At 47.9% G+C, this 18,804-nt stretch overlaps 1 protein-coding gene across 5 annotated transcripts in view; it reads right to left on the bottom strand.

Moving 5' to 3' along the window:
- The window catches only part of LOC306656084 (unconventional myosin-XVIIIa-like), a 53,963-nt gene extending 36,216 nt beyond the window's left edge, over nucleotides 1-17,747 (bottom strand). Inside the window, exons 1-2 of one of the 5 annotated variants that reach the window (XR_013762403.1) lie at nucleotides 17,631-17,747; nucleotides 5,898-7,460 (exon numbers count right to left, since the gene is read on the bottom strand). Coding sequence is in view for 3 of the 5 variants with exons in the window: in XM_079130973.1 (XP_078987099.1) it covers nucleotides 6,607-7,380 (774 nt within the window). In the remaining 2 variants the exon portion in view is untranslated. Of the gene's footprint in view, nucleotides 1-3,919; nucleotides 7,461-9,708; nucleotides 10,793-16,750; nucleotides 17,547-17,630 lie in introns of those variants that run through there. The other 4 variants (XR_013762404.1, XM_079130973.1, XM_079130974.1 and 1 more) reach the window with 4 other exon arrangements.
- Nucleotides 17,748-18,804: the final 1,057 nt, after the last annotated feature.

The following is an 18,804-nucleotide window of genomic DNA, read 5'->3' as shown; positions in this document are numbered from 1 at the left end:
AAACAGTGCCTGACTGGCATACTCAGCGCCCACAGTGCAGCCGGATGCCTGGGGCAGATACTGCTGCCCAGTCTGACAATGGAGGCCCCAGGCAGCCTGCCTGGGCAGCAGGGGCACCGCCACCCCATCTGGATCACAGGACTACATTGCCACCCCAGATGCTGCCTTCCACCAGGGCCACAGTGAGGACAGCCTAGCATCTCAGTGCAGTGGGGTGGCGGGAACCCTGCTGGCAGGCGGAGCGCGTGCTTGTGGTTTCTGGGAAACGCTGTAGAGATTTGCAGCATTTTTAAAATACTTGTGTTCCCACCCGCCACACACTCCCCTTCACCCCACTCCTCAGCCACCCCCAGTCAGGGTGTTTGCCTATCTGGTATTTTCCAGAACCATTTCAATGTAAATAAGAGAGATTAGAAGGAAGCAAAGGGCAGAGGGCAGGGTAGCTGGGAGATATCAGGGCAGGCTGGAGGGATTCTGGCCAGGGCAGGAGAGGGTCAGAGAAGGCCACCTTTAAGACCCCAACCCCTTGCCAGTGCTCCTAGCTGAGCCTGCAAAAACATCCAGTGACCAGGACATGTACCCACACCCAGTTCAATGTGGCCTGGGCACTGTGCCCACCACCCACAGGCTGGTGGCCAGAACTGTCTGGGGTTGCTATTTGTCTACCATCTCAATGGGAAAAAGGCAGAATAGTGCCTTCAAAGACAGAAAAGGGGGACCTGGCAGAACAGAAATGACCTAGCCCAACTGCTCTACCCTGCTGGTCCCATGTGCTCCACTAATCCTGGATAGATAACTCCCAAAATGGGATCAAAGACCTTTCACCCACCACTTCTTGAACCCTTGACACCTTCCCACTGGCTCCACACTACCACAAGGACTTAGTTTGGGTTCCACACAGAGCCCCCAAGCCAGAACTCTCACATTGCAAGACTCTCTGATGCAGAGGTGCCTGAAGCTTTGGCACAAAATGAAATAAAAATTTCCTGTTTAAAAACAAAAACAAAACAAAACAAAAAAGCCCTCCAAGGATCATTTGAAGTAAAATTAGGAACAGAAGCATTCTAGAACACTGAGCCTGGGCAGCACTCTGCAGCTCTGCCACCACCAGAGAAGCCTCTAGGAAAGCTTGGCAGACCTGGAAGCAGCACATTTTCCAGGGTCTCCTTGGAATCATGCAGGCCTCACTCCTGACAGCACCCAGGAACCCTGGGGACAAGGCAGATGTGGCTCATACCATTTCTACCTAGGGCTCCAGGCTTCCACAACAGCCAGCAAGGAGGATCTCCTACCCTTCTCTTAGATTCAGGCAACCCTGACTGGCCAATCTTCTGCAGGGTCACCCATGACCAAGCCTGTTGGGCTCCAGAAAGCTAGACAAGAAAAGGACACACTCAGCATCCTCTCTCTTCCTTCAGCTGACTATCTCAAAGGATAAAGCTAAAGAGAAAGTTTAGACAAAAGCAACAGGTCCTCCTCGGACAATGACAGGAGAACACCAGGAAGCCCAAAATTAACTTCCTAGGATGGCTGGGCAGGGGAAAGGGTCCTGCTCTTTCTAAGATATCACCTGCCAAAGTCTCACATAAGTCATCTCACCTACTACGTAAACATACTTATCTTAAGTAAAGACACACAAAATATAGTACAATATATTAGCCTCCAATTCTGTCCTCAGAAATACCTGACAGGAGTTAGTTGAGTGTGCATCCTTCTTCAATTTAACCTTCTCAAACTATGGGAGGGAAAACATTTTATAAGGATCACAGGTTACCTCCGCTAGGAGGCCTCTCATAATTGCCACCTCTACCCCCAGGCAGAACTAACTACTTCCTCCTTCCTGCCCCACCATGTGCCTGCACCGACTTCTCTGATAGCATCTATGTGCCCAGATGCATGTCTTTATTTAGTCCTGTGCTTTCTCAAGGAAAGATCACATTTTATATATTTAATCCCCCAGTGCCCAGCACAGTGCCTGGTCCTTAAGCAGACTTTGTTAACTGTTTATTGAGGGAATGAGTACATGAAGGTTCAGAAAAGTTAATTTTGGTAAATCCCAAACCAGGTCTGGACTCAAAGCCCAGGCTCTTTCCACTATAATCTACCCACTCCTAAACTCTCCTGAGAGTGGCAGGGGGAGGGGTTGGGTGGACAAGTTAACCTTTTAAGGAACCTGAGTCCTTGACTACAAACACCATGGTCCATGAGGAGAAGCAATAACATCAGATTTCAGAAACAAGGCTTGACTGTGAAGGAATCATGGTTTTCTTTAAAACATCCTGCCTCCTCCCATTCTCAAAAGTAGGGAGACAGTGCTTTCTGGGGAGGGTGCCCATGCAGACTGGCTCCTCTGGCTTTTTGTGGAGAGGACAACCACATGGACCAGGGTTTAGGTGGGTGAGCTTTTCTGATGTTTCCAGAAGAAACATCCTACACTCCTTGACAATCTGCTTGTCCTGTAGGATGGGCCCACTGAGGATACAAACAAAAGAGGCCAGCCTCCTTCTCTTCCAGACCCTAATCCCTAGCCCAAGACTATTGAACTTGACTTTCCCACCCATACTCATGGAACTAACTGGAGGATATACTTTTGATCTGACTGGGTCTTATGATCCTCATCTTTACCAATACCTCCCCTGACCTGACCAGACTCAGGAATACTTGGCAATTAGCAAACATAGAGTAATTGATCCAAACATAAATGCTCCCAGAAACTTTCCCTGAAGAATCAAAGAAAAAGGAGCATCTCTGCTCCAAGCTGGCAGTTGACTTGACCCCTTATCACCCTTGGCTCCCACATCAATTAGTCACTGAGACTAAGTGCCTGCCTCGGTTGATAGAATCCAATACTTTTGTTCATTCCTTCCACTTCTTCCCACATTGAGGCCACCATCCATTCTCCTAGGATTACTTCAAGAGCCTCCCCAATTAGCCCTCCCTAAAGTGACTCCTGCTATGTCCTCAAGCATTCTCCAGAAGCCGGCAAAGAGATTTTCTAAACTCTTTTCCTGTCACTCGCTACTGAAATGGCTTTGAGGCCCTTGGGTTAAAGTTCAAATTCCCCAGCAGAGCTCAAAGGGACCTAGGTAGCCTCTGCTTCTCTCTCCTGCTGCTTCTCTCAGCATTCACTCCCCTTACACTGTCCTCCAGGCTTGCTCCCAAAATAGGTCCTTCTTTCTCCAACCTTGAGGCCTTGGCATGGGTCTCACAGTCTTCCACTTCCTCCTGACTCCTATCACCCAACTCCTATGCAGATGTCAGCTTTTGTCAACCACTCTCAACACTGTAGTTGAAGCCTATTGTCTGTGCTCCTTGGTACCCTGTCCTGGACCCTGTCACTGAGTTGCTACAGTGGCATTGTCATTGTCTCCCATTAGGCTATGCATTCCTTGGAGCACCAAGCACACAGGAGGTGCTCAACAAATGAGTAGGTAGATGGAGAGAGAGATGGCAGAAGAAAGAGCTGCTTCTCTTAGTAATTTGTCAGGCCCCAAATCTATCCTACCCCTGGTGGCTTACCCCTTTTCCTCATGGATCCTCATCTACAGGGACGCATGAAGAAGGTGGTGAGTCAAGCATTCTCTATACTCCTTGGTGAGAGGAAAACTCTGAGGGTTGTCTCTCCCTGGGCCTTTGGAACAGGCTGCTGAGAGCAACCATGGGGCCCTGGCCCCCGTCTGTGTGTAGGAGAGAACAGATAGTTGGTCAGCTCCCTCAGAACTCCCTGGGAATGGACAGCATGTGGACACAGTTGATGGATGGTCTGATGGGCAGGGTGGCCACCAAAAGCTATTCCTGTGGAGTTACCATCATCAGGGTACCCTGACCAGGAACCTGCAGGAGGTGGAGAAGACTTTTCTTTTTTCTTTCTTTCTCTCTTTCTTTTTTAATTTGTAGATGGACACAATACTTTTATTTATTTATATATTTATTTTCATGTGGTGCTGAGGATCAAACCCAGTGCCTCACACATGCTAGACAAGCGATCTACCACTGAGCTACAACCCCAGCCCTGAGAAGACTCTTTTCTTGGTGCAGAACTGGGATTAGAATTGATGCCAAGAAAAGTATCAGGAATCAGAGTGGGAGGAAGAGAAAGAGATAGAGGCTGAGGGCCACAAGAGAGCTGTAGTCCCTCCCCCATGCCACTTCAACTCATGGAGTCTGTCACAGAAAGATAGAAATGCTAAGGCTCTGCTCCTCTCTGCTTGTGGCATGTGTCCTTACCACCACGCAGCTGGAGAAAGGGCTTTTCTTGGTCCTCTCTGTCTTGTATTGCCAGATAACTTCAGGGAGACACATGGGGATGGAGTTTTTACTGTGTCCCCTGCCAGATCTGCCAGGCTGAGGCCTAGGGAAGAAGTCCTCTGGGTACCAGCTGGGCTTGCCCCTTGGGGCTAGAGCAAGCCCGTGTTTCAGGGATACCAGCTGCAACATGGATTCCACTGGCACCTCCAAAGCTAAACCATCCACCTCCCCAGGGATGGGACAGCAGCAGCTAGTCGGAAAAGGAAAGTGGCTAGGAAATGTGAGATGCCAGGATGATCCCTGGGCTACAGAGAGAGAACTAAATGGCATCTAGGATGCCAAGTCTGGAGCCCCACAGAGGTCTTGCTGTGGTTCAGCAGGGAGCTGGTGACAATACCCAGGGGGTTTATGCTTTAGGAAGAAAATTCCATCTGTTAAAAGCAATGTTAGCCTGGGAGAAAGTAGACAGACATAGCAATGGATTACAACCTTTGGTTTTAAGATAAAGACCCTTCCCTTGTCTTCCTCCTCTAAATCGTGGTTCCCTGAGTTCAGTCTAACTTGCCAGCTAACATGTAGCAAGTGCTCAATGTGTGCTTCTGGAATGAATGAATCCAGATCTTTCCCTGGATTTCACACAGGCTCCCTCCCACTCACTACTCATCCCTGACCACAAATCCAACTAGCCCCAGGGTAAAGAAAGACCTGGAACTCAAGTTCAGTATATCCTGCCAGAGTCTGACCCTGCCACTGTCAGCTCCCTCTGGGTCCAATATACTGTCAGGTTGAATAGCCATCCTGAACATCCATTTCCTCTCCCTGGGAGAAAGTTTGGAGCTGGACTCTGCCTGCTTCCTTAGCACTTCCTCTTCTTTTTGACTTTGACACATCTGGCTGGCCACTCAGTGCTGAAAGGTCCCAGCCAGCTGTGTGCTGGTCAGGCTGCAAGGCCCAGATCTGGACAGTCCTAAAACCCACAGCAGGGAGGGAGGGATATGCTATCTCCAGGCAGGATATTCCAAACTATGTCACCTCTCCCCCAGCCCCATCAAAAGACCACTGGGATTAGAGGTTTTAGTTCTCCGTGGAAACCTGCCCATTTATCTGATCTAAATCTCTGCTCTTATGCTTTCCTCTGTAGATTTGTGAGGCCAGGATCACAGTTAGGGATCTCAGGGATACTCAGGATACACTATCTCTGTAGATTTGATTTCTGTTGATTTCCTGGAGTCATTATTTTTCTTCTTCCGGAGAGTAATAAAAATTCTTGCAGCCTTTATAAATCTCACCCAATCACTCCCCTATTTCAAATTCTTTGATGGTCCCACTTCACTGGGATAAAATCTATGATTTCAACCATGATTTACAAGGGCCTCCATGACCTAGTCCCGCTACTCTGAGATCTCTCTGGTATTTAATACCTTACCTACTCGGAAGCAAGAAGAGGCCCTGGAGAAGATTATCTTCCCCAGAGCCTTAGCTGTAGCAGTTGTTCAGTCCTGATTTGAAATCATTTGTCTTTTTTTTCATCTACGAAATTGAAATAAACATGGAATTCCTATCTAGTGTCTATATTATTTCTCATATTTGGAAGTAGCACGTGTTAGCCCAATTTAGGGCTCAGGAAATAGGGTGCCCAGTACCCTAACCCATCTCTTCATATCATGAAGCTGAATACTGCCATGGCAGTTTTATCAACCAACATCAACCTCTCCTGAGGGCTCCAGGGATGCAGCTAAAGTTTAGGCAGAACCTGTTCTTGCCCAACACCCTTGAGAAAGACATTATGCTGAATTCAATCAAGTCAATCCAACAGAATATTAGAGGAAAACATCAAACCATGAGGCCTGGCTGAACTATTGAGAACTCTATCACTGTGAATCTTTGAGGAGTTGTACTTAGCTGCTTGACAAGGTACAGAGACAAAGGTAATAAGCATCTGGCATGGGACACCCTCTCCTGAGGTTACTCCTCCCGACGGGCAAAGGGAGTGATACAACCCCCCCAACTTCTATGCTATCTAAGCTCTGACCACAGCTCTTGGATACTCTCAGTCATCCACCTAAGTACACCTGCATAAAATGCTACATCCCAGATTCCTGCTCACCCCTGGCACCTGGGGAAGCACTCACATCGGCTGGCTCCCTGTGGTGTCCCTCACCACTCCGCAACCAGCTCCGGCTCAACTCGCTGAGCTCTGGAATGGGCTGCACCTTAAGCCGCACACTGTCTCCAGACTGTCGGATCATCTCCACAATCTCATCCCTGGACTTGTTCTCCACGTTGTACCCATTAATCTCTACCAGTCGATCTCCTGGCACCAGCCCAAGAGCCAGGTCCTTGGTGCCTGCACCTGGTTCAGCAAAGTGAACCACCCGGCGATAGGCCTGGCCCTCGGGTCCCCGATCCAGCATGGTTGTACGCCTCAGGGAGAAGCCAAAGTCTCCAGTGGGCCTTCGCTGCAGTTCCAGCTCCCTGGGGGAAGGGGGGTGGTGGAGGCACCACCGGGGGAAGGCGCAGGTCAGCTGGGAACTTTTTAGTGACCAGTTCAGGGACTCGAGAACGGGGTCCTGCCCGAGGGATGCCTGGGCCAGAATGCTGCATCAGTTGTCCCTCTAGTGTCCTCACCTCCACCTGTGGTGATGGTGCTGCAGAGTGCTCTGAGGGAGTTGAAGTTTCTGAGGCGCTCTCATCCCGGCTTCGCTGAGAGAAAGAGAAGCGCTTGACAATCATCTGTGAGTTCTGCTTGGCCAACGAGCCAAACTTGGCTGCCCGCTGGAGCACAGAGCCCCTGAAGCTGCCTTCTTCACCCTTGAGGTCATCGCTGGAGCTGGCTGTGCTTAGGTGGCCCGAGTCTAGGATGATGCTGCCCCGGTTGCTGTCAGAGTCAATGTCAGTCAGGTGCAGGTCAGAGCCACTGGCCACCTTGATGGGAATAGGGTTGGAGATTTCCAGGCGTGTCTTGGATTCACGCTTGGAGGAGCGGTTCAGGTTGAAGAATCCCCGGCGCAGACTCATCTCCTCCAGGCTCCGCAGTTCTGCTGCTGACATCCGCTCTTTCTTCTCCTTTTTCTCCTTTTTCTCCTTTCGCCCGCCATCTTTGTCCTTATCTTTTTTCATTAAGTTAAACATGATGGGGTTTTGTTTTTCGGGGTGGCACCCCTAGAGGATTATGAGTGCTTAGCACAGGACCTTTGGACCCCACCTTGCTGCTGTAAACAGAAACATGGAAAGGGAAAAAAGATTATTCCAGCAATCTCTTCCTGAATCTCAAGTCTAGATATGACCAACTACCCTCACTGAGTGCTAATTATGTATCAGGTACTCTGCTTTATACAATATTTTAACAGTTAATTTAATTGTTTAGACCAAGGCTTAGGTACACCTGGAGAGACCGACCTGCTGGCAAGAGTAAATCTCAAGTTATCTTTAAATCAATTGAAAGTTCAGGCAAAAAAGGCAAAGGAAAGGGGCTCTGCACCATCATCTTCTTCAGTCATTTCCACAAAAGCAACAGACATCACCTGCTACCAGGCTCCTTCCTATGTCCCCTAGAGCAGCAGACTTAGCCACTGACTCCCAGAACCTTGGGATCCAGCCTTTATGTAATGACTTTCTCTTGATAGGACTGGAGCCAGGTACTTCATACACACTATCCCATTTGACCTTCATAACATTTCTGCAAGATATGTACCATTATTTCCATTTTACAAATGAGAAAAATGGAACTTAGAAAGTTAAGGATATGTTAGATGTCACCAGTTAACAAGTAGTAGTGTTGAGTTTCAGGGGCCAATACTAGGTCCTTTATAGTACTTGGGTGCCCAAAGTGAAGCAGGGAGGGAAGGAAGGGGAAGTTCCAGACAAAACAGAAGACAGCTGCAGGGTGGGGGTGGTGTGGGGTCTGTTGGATAAACAGGATCCTGAAAAACTCACATCCTTTTTCCTAGACCAACACCTAAATATAGCTTCAGGAAGAAAGTTGTGGTCACCAGAGAGAAAGCCCTAAGGTTGTATATACCTATGGCGCCAATCTACCCTCACTCTCATGTGCACCTCTTAGGGTGAAAAAGCTGGTAGAGGTAGAATTGAGAGAGCCTTTCTTGTTCTAACCAGCAAGGAACAAGAAGTAGAAACAGACCATATCATCTAATTAGAAATTAACTAATTTTTTCTCTCCCCTTCTGATCTAGACAGAGAACCTATAAGTTTACCCTTCCAGCAATGGCCTTTTGCCAGGCCCTGGATAGGTATTTTCTGTCTGTGCACCCCATCCCCACAACCAAGCAGGGCCTTCCAGGATACCCATTCCACTAAGAGGGACCTCCCAACAAGTCCAGAAACTCCTAAGGGCACTGGCTAATTGTTTCCTCTCTGCACAATACCCTGACCTGTGTGGTTCCTGGCAGACCAACACATCTTCACCCTAGAGCAGTGCTGTCCATAAGAAATACAATTCAAGTAATATATGTAATTTAAAAATTTCCTAGTAGCCACATTAAAAAGATAAAATAAACAGGTAAAACTAGGCATGGTGATACATGCCTGTAATTCTAGCTACTTGGGAGGCTGAAGCAGGAGGATTGTGAGTTCAAGCCCTGCCTGGGTAACATAGCAAGGCTGGTTTTATATATATATAAAAGTTGTTAATTTTGATAATATATTCTATTTAATGCAATATATTCAAAATACCATCTCAACATGTATCCTTACATAAAATATTGAGAGCTTTTTTATGTTCTATTTTCCATATTAAGTCTTTGAAATTCAGTGTGTATTTTATACTTGAAGCATATTTCAATTCAGACTAACCACATTTCAAGTACTCAACAACTTCTGTGGGCTAGCAGCTCTTACATTGGACAATGTAATTCAAGAGAAATATTTAGCTGTGGAGCATGTCCAAAGAGGTAGGAAATCTGACCAGGTCACTAGCTTCTTGTGGGCATAGCAAGAACCTCTTTCTCTCTGACCTCAGTTTCAACTTAGTAAAACAAAGTTCCCTCTGGACTTGTTAGTTCTAAATGCTCTATGAACACTCTCTGAGAGTTAGAAGACAAAAAATCTAAAGTCCAAAAGGCATATAGCCAGGCGCAGTATTAGCCAGCTGGGTCTGAACTTGGTGGGAGCAGCATAGTGCCTGACAGCCAGCATCCTCTCTCTTCAGGGCTGTACTTTTGACAGAGGAGTCTCTCTCTCTCTCTCCTGAATGTTGATAGAAATGTAGCACAGTCCTATCATAAACCAAAACAAGGTATCTTTGGCTGGTCACTACCCACACTATCTTAACTGGTTTAGAAGATGGCTTCAAGGGTACCTGTCGGGGAAATGAAGAGGGGGTGGAAACAGAAAGACCTTGTGGATTAACAAGAGTATCTCAGCCTTAGCCCAATCACAGAGAACCTACCTGCCTAAAGTATGTACCAACAAGCCACCCAGTACTCACTCTGCAAACCTTACCCAATTTTGGATCTTGGCCGGAGGTTAGATAGCTGGGCAATCTCAACGGAAAACAGCCCCCAGAATTCTAAAGTCTTTGAGCTAGAAAAGTCCCTTAGAAGTAAGTTCATGTAAATTCCTGCCCCTCATCGTCATTGCAATAGGCAGGAAAAACAGAGTCAGTCATACCAGCAGGACAGGGAATGGTGCTGGATGAAAATTTTAGATCTGATATCTAGGCCTGAACCTGCCAACAAATCACAGTTGGGGGGACCTTGGGCCTGTCACTTGCTCAAGGTTGAACTAGATGATCTAGGCCTCTTCCAGCTCTAAAATTCCAACTCTCCAAATCTCTTGTGGACATAGGTTAGTTATTAACTTGCTGTCAAAGGCAGTCCTCTCATCTCAACCCTCAGGTCTTCAGAGACTGAGACATGTCAGACCTTCCCCACCATCCCTGTCCTGCCATTGTTATCTACACAGCTCACAAGGCACCCCTTCCCCACTGCCATCCCCATTTCACCAGGCCTGGCTGTGGACTGGTTTTTTCCTGAGCCGCATGTCTGGAGCTACCCAACTGCATGCAGCCTCCCCTCCCAAGACTAGTTTTGCTGTTTCCATGCTCCTCGGCCCTCATTTCACTAGAGAGCTGGGCTCCTGTACCTTCTCGTTAACCTTGGATTTGCCAATATCACCTGTCCTTGGGTCCAAAGCCTTCAGCAGCTCTGAAACCACCATCTACCTGATCCCTATTCCAGGCTGCATTTTTTTATCCACCTCCTCCTCTTCTTCTCTTACTCTCACTTCACACCAGTGAATGTAACCTAACAGTTCACTCCAAGAAGCCTCTCCTAACTTTAAGTGTAGGAAAGGTATGTAAGTAAATTTGAGTATGTACCTAAATTATCTTGACCTTTCTATTTCCAAAACAAAATACAATCTATCAACTCAATTGCTTTATCACTTTGAAACTGTGAACATCTTGAAGGTAAGGACTGTTCAATTAAAATATGCACTTACCTGTCCATCCACAAAAATGGATAAACAATTTACATTTTCATGCAATGGAATGCTACTTAGCAATAAAAAGGAAACAACTACTAAGACAACAAGAAGAATGAATCTCAAAAACATTATCTGAAGCAAGTGGGGAAGAAGCTGTTGACAAAGCATATTGATATGATTCTATTCATATGAAGCTCTAATATAGGCAAAATTAACCTACGGTTAAAAAAAAAATATCAGAGCAGTGGTTATCCCGGGATAAGGGGAATGAGAGAAAGCATGAGAAAGAGCATGAAGGAACTCCTGGAGTGATGTTCACATCCCAGATGTTGGTAGGGGATGACAAGTATATGTATTTGTCAACTGTCATCAAGTAGTGTGCATTAGATGTGTGTGTTTCATTGAACACAGATATTTATTCAAAAGAAAAAAATTGTAAACAAATATTGAACTCTAGTTAATGATACGTAGGCTAAAGGATGTGGAGTAAAGTATACCAATGGCTACAGTTTACTTTGAGATATGTCAAAAATTTAAGCTATCTTGATAGCTCAATCAAGGGATAAAAATATGGTAAACAAGGATGTGAAAATGCCAATTGCAGAATTTATGAGGTGGGGAGGTGTTGATTGTAAATTCTTTAACTTTTCTGAATGTTTGCAGATCTTTGTGAAAAAATATTGGAAAAAATGTGTCTATCAAGCAACTACTAAATACAAGGGACGTAGAGGTAAATAAGCCTAGTGAAAGAGCTCAGAGGCTTTGGATGTCAGTTTACAAAACTGAGAACAAATCTGAGTTAATACCTATGAAGCCCTGGGCAAGTCACTTAAGACCACTGTATGCCTGGTTTCACCATCTATAAAATAAAGTGGAGATAACAGCATCTATCACATAAGGATTAAGAATTAAGTTTTATACACACACACAAATGTATGGCATATATAAGTATGACACGTACAATGCCTAGCTCATGGTAAGTTTTCAAAACTGGTACATTCTTCCAATCTAAATAGGATGATAGAGAGGATGAGCAAGTGCACAAATGACTATCAGCACAAATATGACTAAAACAAGTCCAGACCCTTTCATGTAGAAAATAGTCCAAGGAAGTAAAAGCAACCCAATGAGTGCATGGCCAAACTGGATCACATGTTTGAGTTCACAGCCCCCTATTGCTACTGCCGAAGATATAGACAGCCAATTCATAGATGCAGAAATACACATGGCCAACACATATGAACAGGTGTTCAGTCTCAGTAACAACCACAGATATATACTGTTTTTCACTTAGTTCAGTAAAAACTATCAAGATGGATAACATTGATAAATTATGGGATGGGTAGCAGGAACTCTCATATGTGTTGGTAGGAGGACAAACTCATGTGATATATACATCACTGCAGCAGGAAGGCCAGTTGATCTTTACTACAAAAATATGGAATACTTCATGAATTTGTGTGTAATCCTTGCACAGAGTCATGCTAATCTTACCTGTATTCTTCCAAAGTTAGCAAATATGCTGCTAAAGCAAGCGCTTGAATAAATTTTTAGGAGGGAAAATTGGTGATGTCTATGAACATAAATGAAAACAGCACAAATATGAACATATTCTTTGGATATGTTCATATTCTAATTCTATAGGTCATCTATAGATATAGTCACACAATAAACTAGGCTAATCTTTGCAGAATTGTTTATAATCACAAATCTATAAATATTAATATACATCACTATGGAAATAATTAAGTTATAGAATGACTGGGCACTTATTAAAAAGAGTGATGCAGGCTTATATATATTGACCTAGAAAAATTCTATAATATCTTGTTAAGTGAGGAAAGCAAGTTGCAGGATAGAATGCATGCTAACATTTTAAAAACTGTATATATGTGTATGAATAACAAACAGGTACATTACATACAATACTTACATATTCATAGAAAAATGTATGCTCTGGGGAGGAGATTGGGATTTTAGAATAGTCAAAGCAGATTTGTGTTCATCTATATGGTTTTAAGCTTTAAAAATGAGAATAAGTTGGCAGATGTATGTGTGTGTGTGTGTGTGTGTGTGTGTGTGTGTGTGTGTGTGTGTAAATCTAAGCCTAGAAGCTCTAAGTAGTGGGATTATGTGTCATTTTTCCTTCTACCTATTTGTATGCTCTTTATTTCACACAGAAAAAAATTTGAATATTTACATTAAATATTTTAATAACATATTTAGCTAAAAATAAATAATTATACATATACATATATAAAACAAGCTTTTAAAATTAGTCTGGGGGGTGCTGGGGATACAGCTCAGTTGGTTGAGTGCTAGGCCCTGGGTTCAATCCCCAGCATAATTAGTCCAGAGTCAGGTGTGCTGCACACCTCTAGTCTCAGAGGCTCAGGAGCCTAAGGCAGGAAGATGGCAAGTTTAAGGCCAGCCTGCAAGTTTAAGGCCAGCCTCAGCCAGCCTCAGCAACTTAGCGAGGTCCTAAGCAATGAGACCCTGTCCTAAAATAAAAATTTAAAAGGACTGGGGATGTATCTCGGTGTTAAATAACCCCTACGTTCAATCCCCAGGAGCCCCTCATCCCCTCGGCCCCTCTGCAAAAATGTATCTAGTTGTCTCGGGGAGTAGGGTGCAGGGAGGGTAAGTAACACTTCAGTTTTCTACTTAATACATTTCCTAATGATTTAACTACTCCCCCTCCCCATGTTACTTTCCTAAATTTAAAGATATTAAAAAACAAAACAAAAAGTGTAGTTTTGACAGAGTAGCAAGCAATTCATTCGCATTAAAGTTGTAAACGGGGGTTTGCAAGGATCATTTTAAAGCTCGCCTTCCTGTCTTAAAAGTTGAATTCAGTGACTTGAGGGACCTGGTTAAGAGACTTCACTGGTGTCTTATGGCTTTAAGTAGGGACAGATTTAAATGGGTCACCCTGCAGCTGGCAAAGCAGAAACCCCAGGAAATGGAAACTATAACATTAGCTTCCCAGAACAAGGGCACCCAGACTTGGCTGCCGTGGGTGAATACTTAGGTCAGCTCCCCACCTCCCACCAGCAGACCACACTCATAAATAAATACAAAGGAAATACTTTCCCAAGAGAGCCGGCCTCTCTCCCTTGGCCTCTGACTTCCCAGAGCGGCGGTTCCTTACAGCCTGAGGCCCCTATCTCGCCCCAGGCCCGCATAGGAGATCTCAGTCCCTGCCCAGAGGAGTCGCGCAACACCTGGACCGGCCCGCCGCGCGGCCCCAGCGGGAGCGGCCAGTCGCCGCCGCCGCGCCTGCTCCCGCCGGTTCTGCTGAGCTCCGCAGCACCGCGTGACTCACCTCCAGGTCACACGGAGCTTATCTGGCTCCAGGTGTGCACCCTGCTCCGAATGCACGCTTCTCGCATGACATCAGCCGGCCCTCCCGCGGTAGTGCCGGGAGCCCGGGAGCCCTCAGCATCCCCCCCACTCGCCCCCGCTCTCCGAGGCTGGCGGGCGCAGCCACAGCCGCAGCTCCGTGGCGCCTTTCGCCGCGATAGGGTCTCCCTGGGAACGCTGCAAGCTGCCAGCCCGGGCAGAACCCGGACGAAAGAGGTCCTAACCCGGGTTCCAAACAGGGCCTGCCCGCAGACCAGTTCTGCTATCGCTCCCCAAGCCACACGCCCCCTTCTGTGTGACCTTGAGCAAGTAGCATCTCCTCTCTAGACTCCGCTATTCCAACCATACAATCTCCAAGGATAGGCATTCCTGCGAGGGCAGGCACGGCCCCAAGCTCTTGCTGCATGGGTATTCCACTCTACCACAAACTGCAGGTTCTAATCCTGCTCTGCCTTCGACATGCTGTGTGACCTTGAACCCATCATCCAACGTTTTTGAATACCAGAGAAAAATAAAAATAATCCCTTTTAAGTGACGAGGAAGTATCTGGCAGAGAAAACGGGAGCTGACCTTATAAAATCATCAGTTCAACGATTTAAACTGCTGTCTGACTCTCAACTTTGAAATGTCAAGGGAATGTGAATAATTTACTAGCCACACAATTCCTGCCTCCACAAAGGGCAGGGAAATGAAGGGGGAGTGGGAGAAGTGAAGACTTACCAGGTCTGAGCCCCACCCCACCAACTCAGCTCCTACTTGGTCACCATCCTATCCTCAAATTCAGGCTACCTCAAAAAAATGATAATGGTACTTCCGTAAAGCTGTGCGGAGGGGAATGTTGATCAAAGTGGGGTACTACATAGAGATCTTAGAGCCCCCAGGGCCTGGCCCAAAGCAGATCTGAAAAACCAGCAAGGCCCTACCCTGAGTTCTATGGGAATCTGTCAATCACAGCACACAGTGAGTTGAGTCCCCTCAAATCTTTAAACCTGGCCCCAGCCCCTTGGTTTTACCCACTATACTCTGAGCAGGCCTGAGACAAGGTCTGCAGCCCAGGGCCACAACAGGACCCACCCAGCTTACATGGATGCTTTTATTCCTGTTTGTGGCACTCACTCCAGGCTAGGGCGACTGACTGGAGGCAGACCTCTCTGGTTCAAAGGACGAAGAACACCCCACAGCTGCACTGGAGACCTGTGACACATCAAGTCTGGATCAAAGCTTCCTGAATCCCAGCAACTCCCTGCTCCACCCCAACAGGGTGGATTCTCCCTTTCACACAAGCCCCAGGTCTGCCCCTCCCAGTCTACCTTCAGGTATTTGCTTCTGAGGGACCCCAGAGTTTTCAAGTCCAACTTCTGAAGATACATGCCCCCCTTAACGAGCAGCCTCAAGCAAGGTCAGTGAAAGGGGTTCTGGGCAACAGCCTAGTTGCCCACACTGCCCATGAATGGACTGAGAGCAGGCAGGAGTCAGGAAGGTCACAATACACATGATGATTTCTGAGGAGTCTGGAGCAGGGGAGGAAGCCCTCAGGCACACACCCTGGCACCTGCACCAGGCCTGGAGAAAGTAAACAAACTAGACACTCAGAAATGCAGGTACCTGGTCATCAACTGTCCAAAGTTCAAAGATCCTAAAGGAAGTGACCTCTAGCCTATGATCCCTACCACTCCCACCATATACCCCCAGTCACAATCCTTCTCATTTTCCTAATCCCCTCAACATAATAGCTGACCCCAAAGCCATTGTCTTCCTGGAATTGAGGCCCCACTTAAATATCCTCAATCCCAAATGGACAAGCACACCTCCACCCAAGGCTATATATAACCAGCCAAGTCATGTCCAGCAACCAGGAGGATGTTTCCTGGAAAACCTCATCACAAAAGGACAGAGGGGAAGCTGAGGAGGTGGCAGGCCTTTGACAAAGAGCCAGCAAGGTTTGTCAGGAAGCCAGAGACCTCAGGAGAGCAACTTTTGGTATCCCCAAATAGAAAGTAGCCCCTGAACCAGAAAGGGTGGAGAATGTTAGACCATGCCTGTTGCTATGACAATAGGACACCAACCTGCTCAAGAAAGGGTTCCACATCCAGGAAGCACAAGGAAAGCCAGTTTGATTCAATATCCTCTAGATTCAGTGTCCTGCTAAGGTGATCTTGCTCTTATTCACTGGAATGACCTTACCTTACCTTTCAATACGGCCACAGTGCATACATACATATGTGCTTGCCACAGTTCACTCTCCCATAGGGGCACTTACAGGACCTCCTCTGCCACAGACATGCCAGGGACACCATGAGAAAACATGCAAATGAGCTCAAGTCATTGGCAAGGTAAAGGGGGAAGAATCTCAATTCTCATTTTGATGGACTATCTGGGGTCTGGGAGGCCCTTACTAAAAGAGTTCCTCCAGGAAGCAGCCTTCATCCTTTTCCACATACACACAAACTCTGAGGCCTCCACCACATACATGCCCAGTTGGCCAAGTGACCAGGCAAAATGTCCACCACTTAAAAAACAGGTTATCTTCCTCCCCACTCCTGGCTCATTCTGGCAGCACTCTTACCAACTAATCAACATAACACATGTGCCTTGCAACCAGGAAACACCCCATCTCCACCCCCACAACAAAGCCCCAACGTGTGGTGTGTCCCTGCAGGCCTTATCTCAGCCAGAAGCATGACCCAATCCTCACCAGGCTTGCTACCAAGTTGCTTGTGGCCCCCTAACGCGGACTCGGGGGAGAAGCTGAGTTTACCACCTCCCCTTCCATTGGCAAGAAACAACTGGCATGACAGGTTAGCAGGGCGGGGCGTCAGGGCGGTCTCTCCCAGAGGCCTGGGGCAGGCTGTCTGACCTTCCCACACACACCCCACCCCTTGCAGGGAAAGGTGAGGTGAGCAGCCAGTCGCAGGGAGCCGCCTGCACCATCTAATCCCCCAAGCCTGCCATCCGCTTCCCGCCCCCCCCCCACCGTCTTCTGTCCCAAGAAGAGGGGGCCTGGAAGCGGGGTCTCCATTGTTTTGCCAGCTGTCTAGCAGCTGCTCCTTTGAGAGGAGCCCGCTGTCGGCCTGGCAGTGAAAGGGTGAAGGCCGCTGGGAGGGATAAAGGGCTCAGTGGAGGTGCTCGCCTTCCCCGCTGTCTTCCTCAGCGACTCCCGGATTGCTCCATCTGGGGGCCTGGGCCTGGCCCCGGAAAGCCCCCCAGCCCCGAGGCTGCAGACCCCATCCCGCAGCTTTGGGCCACCTGGGCTCTTCCAAGCCCCAAATCCCACCAAACCTAAGGCCACCCTGTCCTGCCTCCAGCGCCCCCCAGACTGGCCCCAAAAGGGACCGGTGCTTTCCCTCCCCGCCCCTCCGAGTTGGCCCCCACCCCCGGCTGTCGAGCCCCGAAGTGCCGCCAGGGACAGGGGACCAGAGCCGGGAGTCCGGGCCGCCGTTTCCAGGGGACAGGAGAGGAGGAGGCGCCGGCGGGCCCCGCCGCCCGCACGGCCAGTGGGTCTGCCGGAGCCCGCCCCACCTCCCTACTGGGCCCAGCCCGCCACCGACCGACCACCCCCGTCGCCCCACACTCACCGGCCGCCGGAGCCCGCCCGGCAGGCAGCAGGAGCGGAGACCAGGCATCCACGGCCCCGGCCGGGTCCGGGCTGGAGCGCAGCGCGGCGCAGCGCAGCGCCGCCCCCCGCGACCGCGCGAGCAGAGCCGAAAGGGAGCTCCCTGCTGGCGGCTCGGGGGATAAACACCCGGCCTGCCCGACAGCACCCGGGCGCGCCGCCAGATGCTGGCCATGCGGGCACCCGAGGCTGTCCTGGGAGACTGTGGGCTCTGAGGTCCTTGTCGCCGTATCCGAGAGGCTCTGCCTGGAGATCCCGTCACCACTGGTCAATGGAAGCTGCTGGACTCGCCTGAAATATGGAGTGGCACTGCCCAGAGCAGACATCAGGGCTCTACAGAATGTATCAAAGTTCTGTCCAAGTCAGGCTCTGGACTTTCCTGACTCTGTTCAGGGTAGTGCTGTCCAGAAGTAACTGAGTCTTGTTGGCCACTTGTCCCCAGAGTGGCTCTTCAGAGCCACACACAGGTCCCTGCTGGGTGGTCCCAACTTAGTCTAGAGCCTGCCATGTCCAAGGTGGCACTGCCGGAATTCACACTGCAAGGTGGGAACAGGCTCACAAAGGCTTGGTCTGAAAGACCCCTGTGGCTTTAAGAGCCTTGCCTAGCATGCACAAGGTCCTGAGCTCTATCCAAGCACAGAGGAGAAAAGGGGGAAAAATGTCAAAATCCTCAACACCTACTATTCCAAATGCCGGTGAGATTGCAGAGCAGCAGGACCTCCAATTCATTGCTAGTGGGCATGCAAAACAGAAGTTACTTTAAAATATAGTTCCTCACAAAACTTACATCTTCATACTGTACAATCCAGCAATAATACTCCTTGGTACTTACCCAAATGAATTGAAAATTTGTGTCCACACAAAACCTGAGCATGATGTTTATAACAACTTTATTCATGATTGCCAAAACTTGAAAGCAACAAAGTTAACCTTCATTAGCTGAATAGATAAGTAAGCCATGGTACATCCAGACAACAGAATATTACTTAGCACTGAAAAGAAATGAGATACCAAGCTATGAAAAGACACAGAAGAAACTTAAAGATTACTGGGTAAAAGAAACCAGTTTGAAAAGGTTACATACTGTGTGATTCCAATTATATGGCATTTTGGAAAAGACAAAATTGGTGAGTTTA

Source organism: Sciurus vulgaris, assembly GCF_902686455.1.
Source record: "Sciurus vulgaris genome assembly, chromosome: 3".
NCBI classification, from domain to species: domain Eukaryota; kingdom Metazoa; phylum Chordata; class Mammalia; order Rodentia; family Sciuridae; genus Sciurus; species Sciurus vulgaris.
This window is presented reverse-complemented; position numbering and strand designations above follow the sequence as displayed.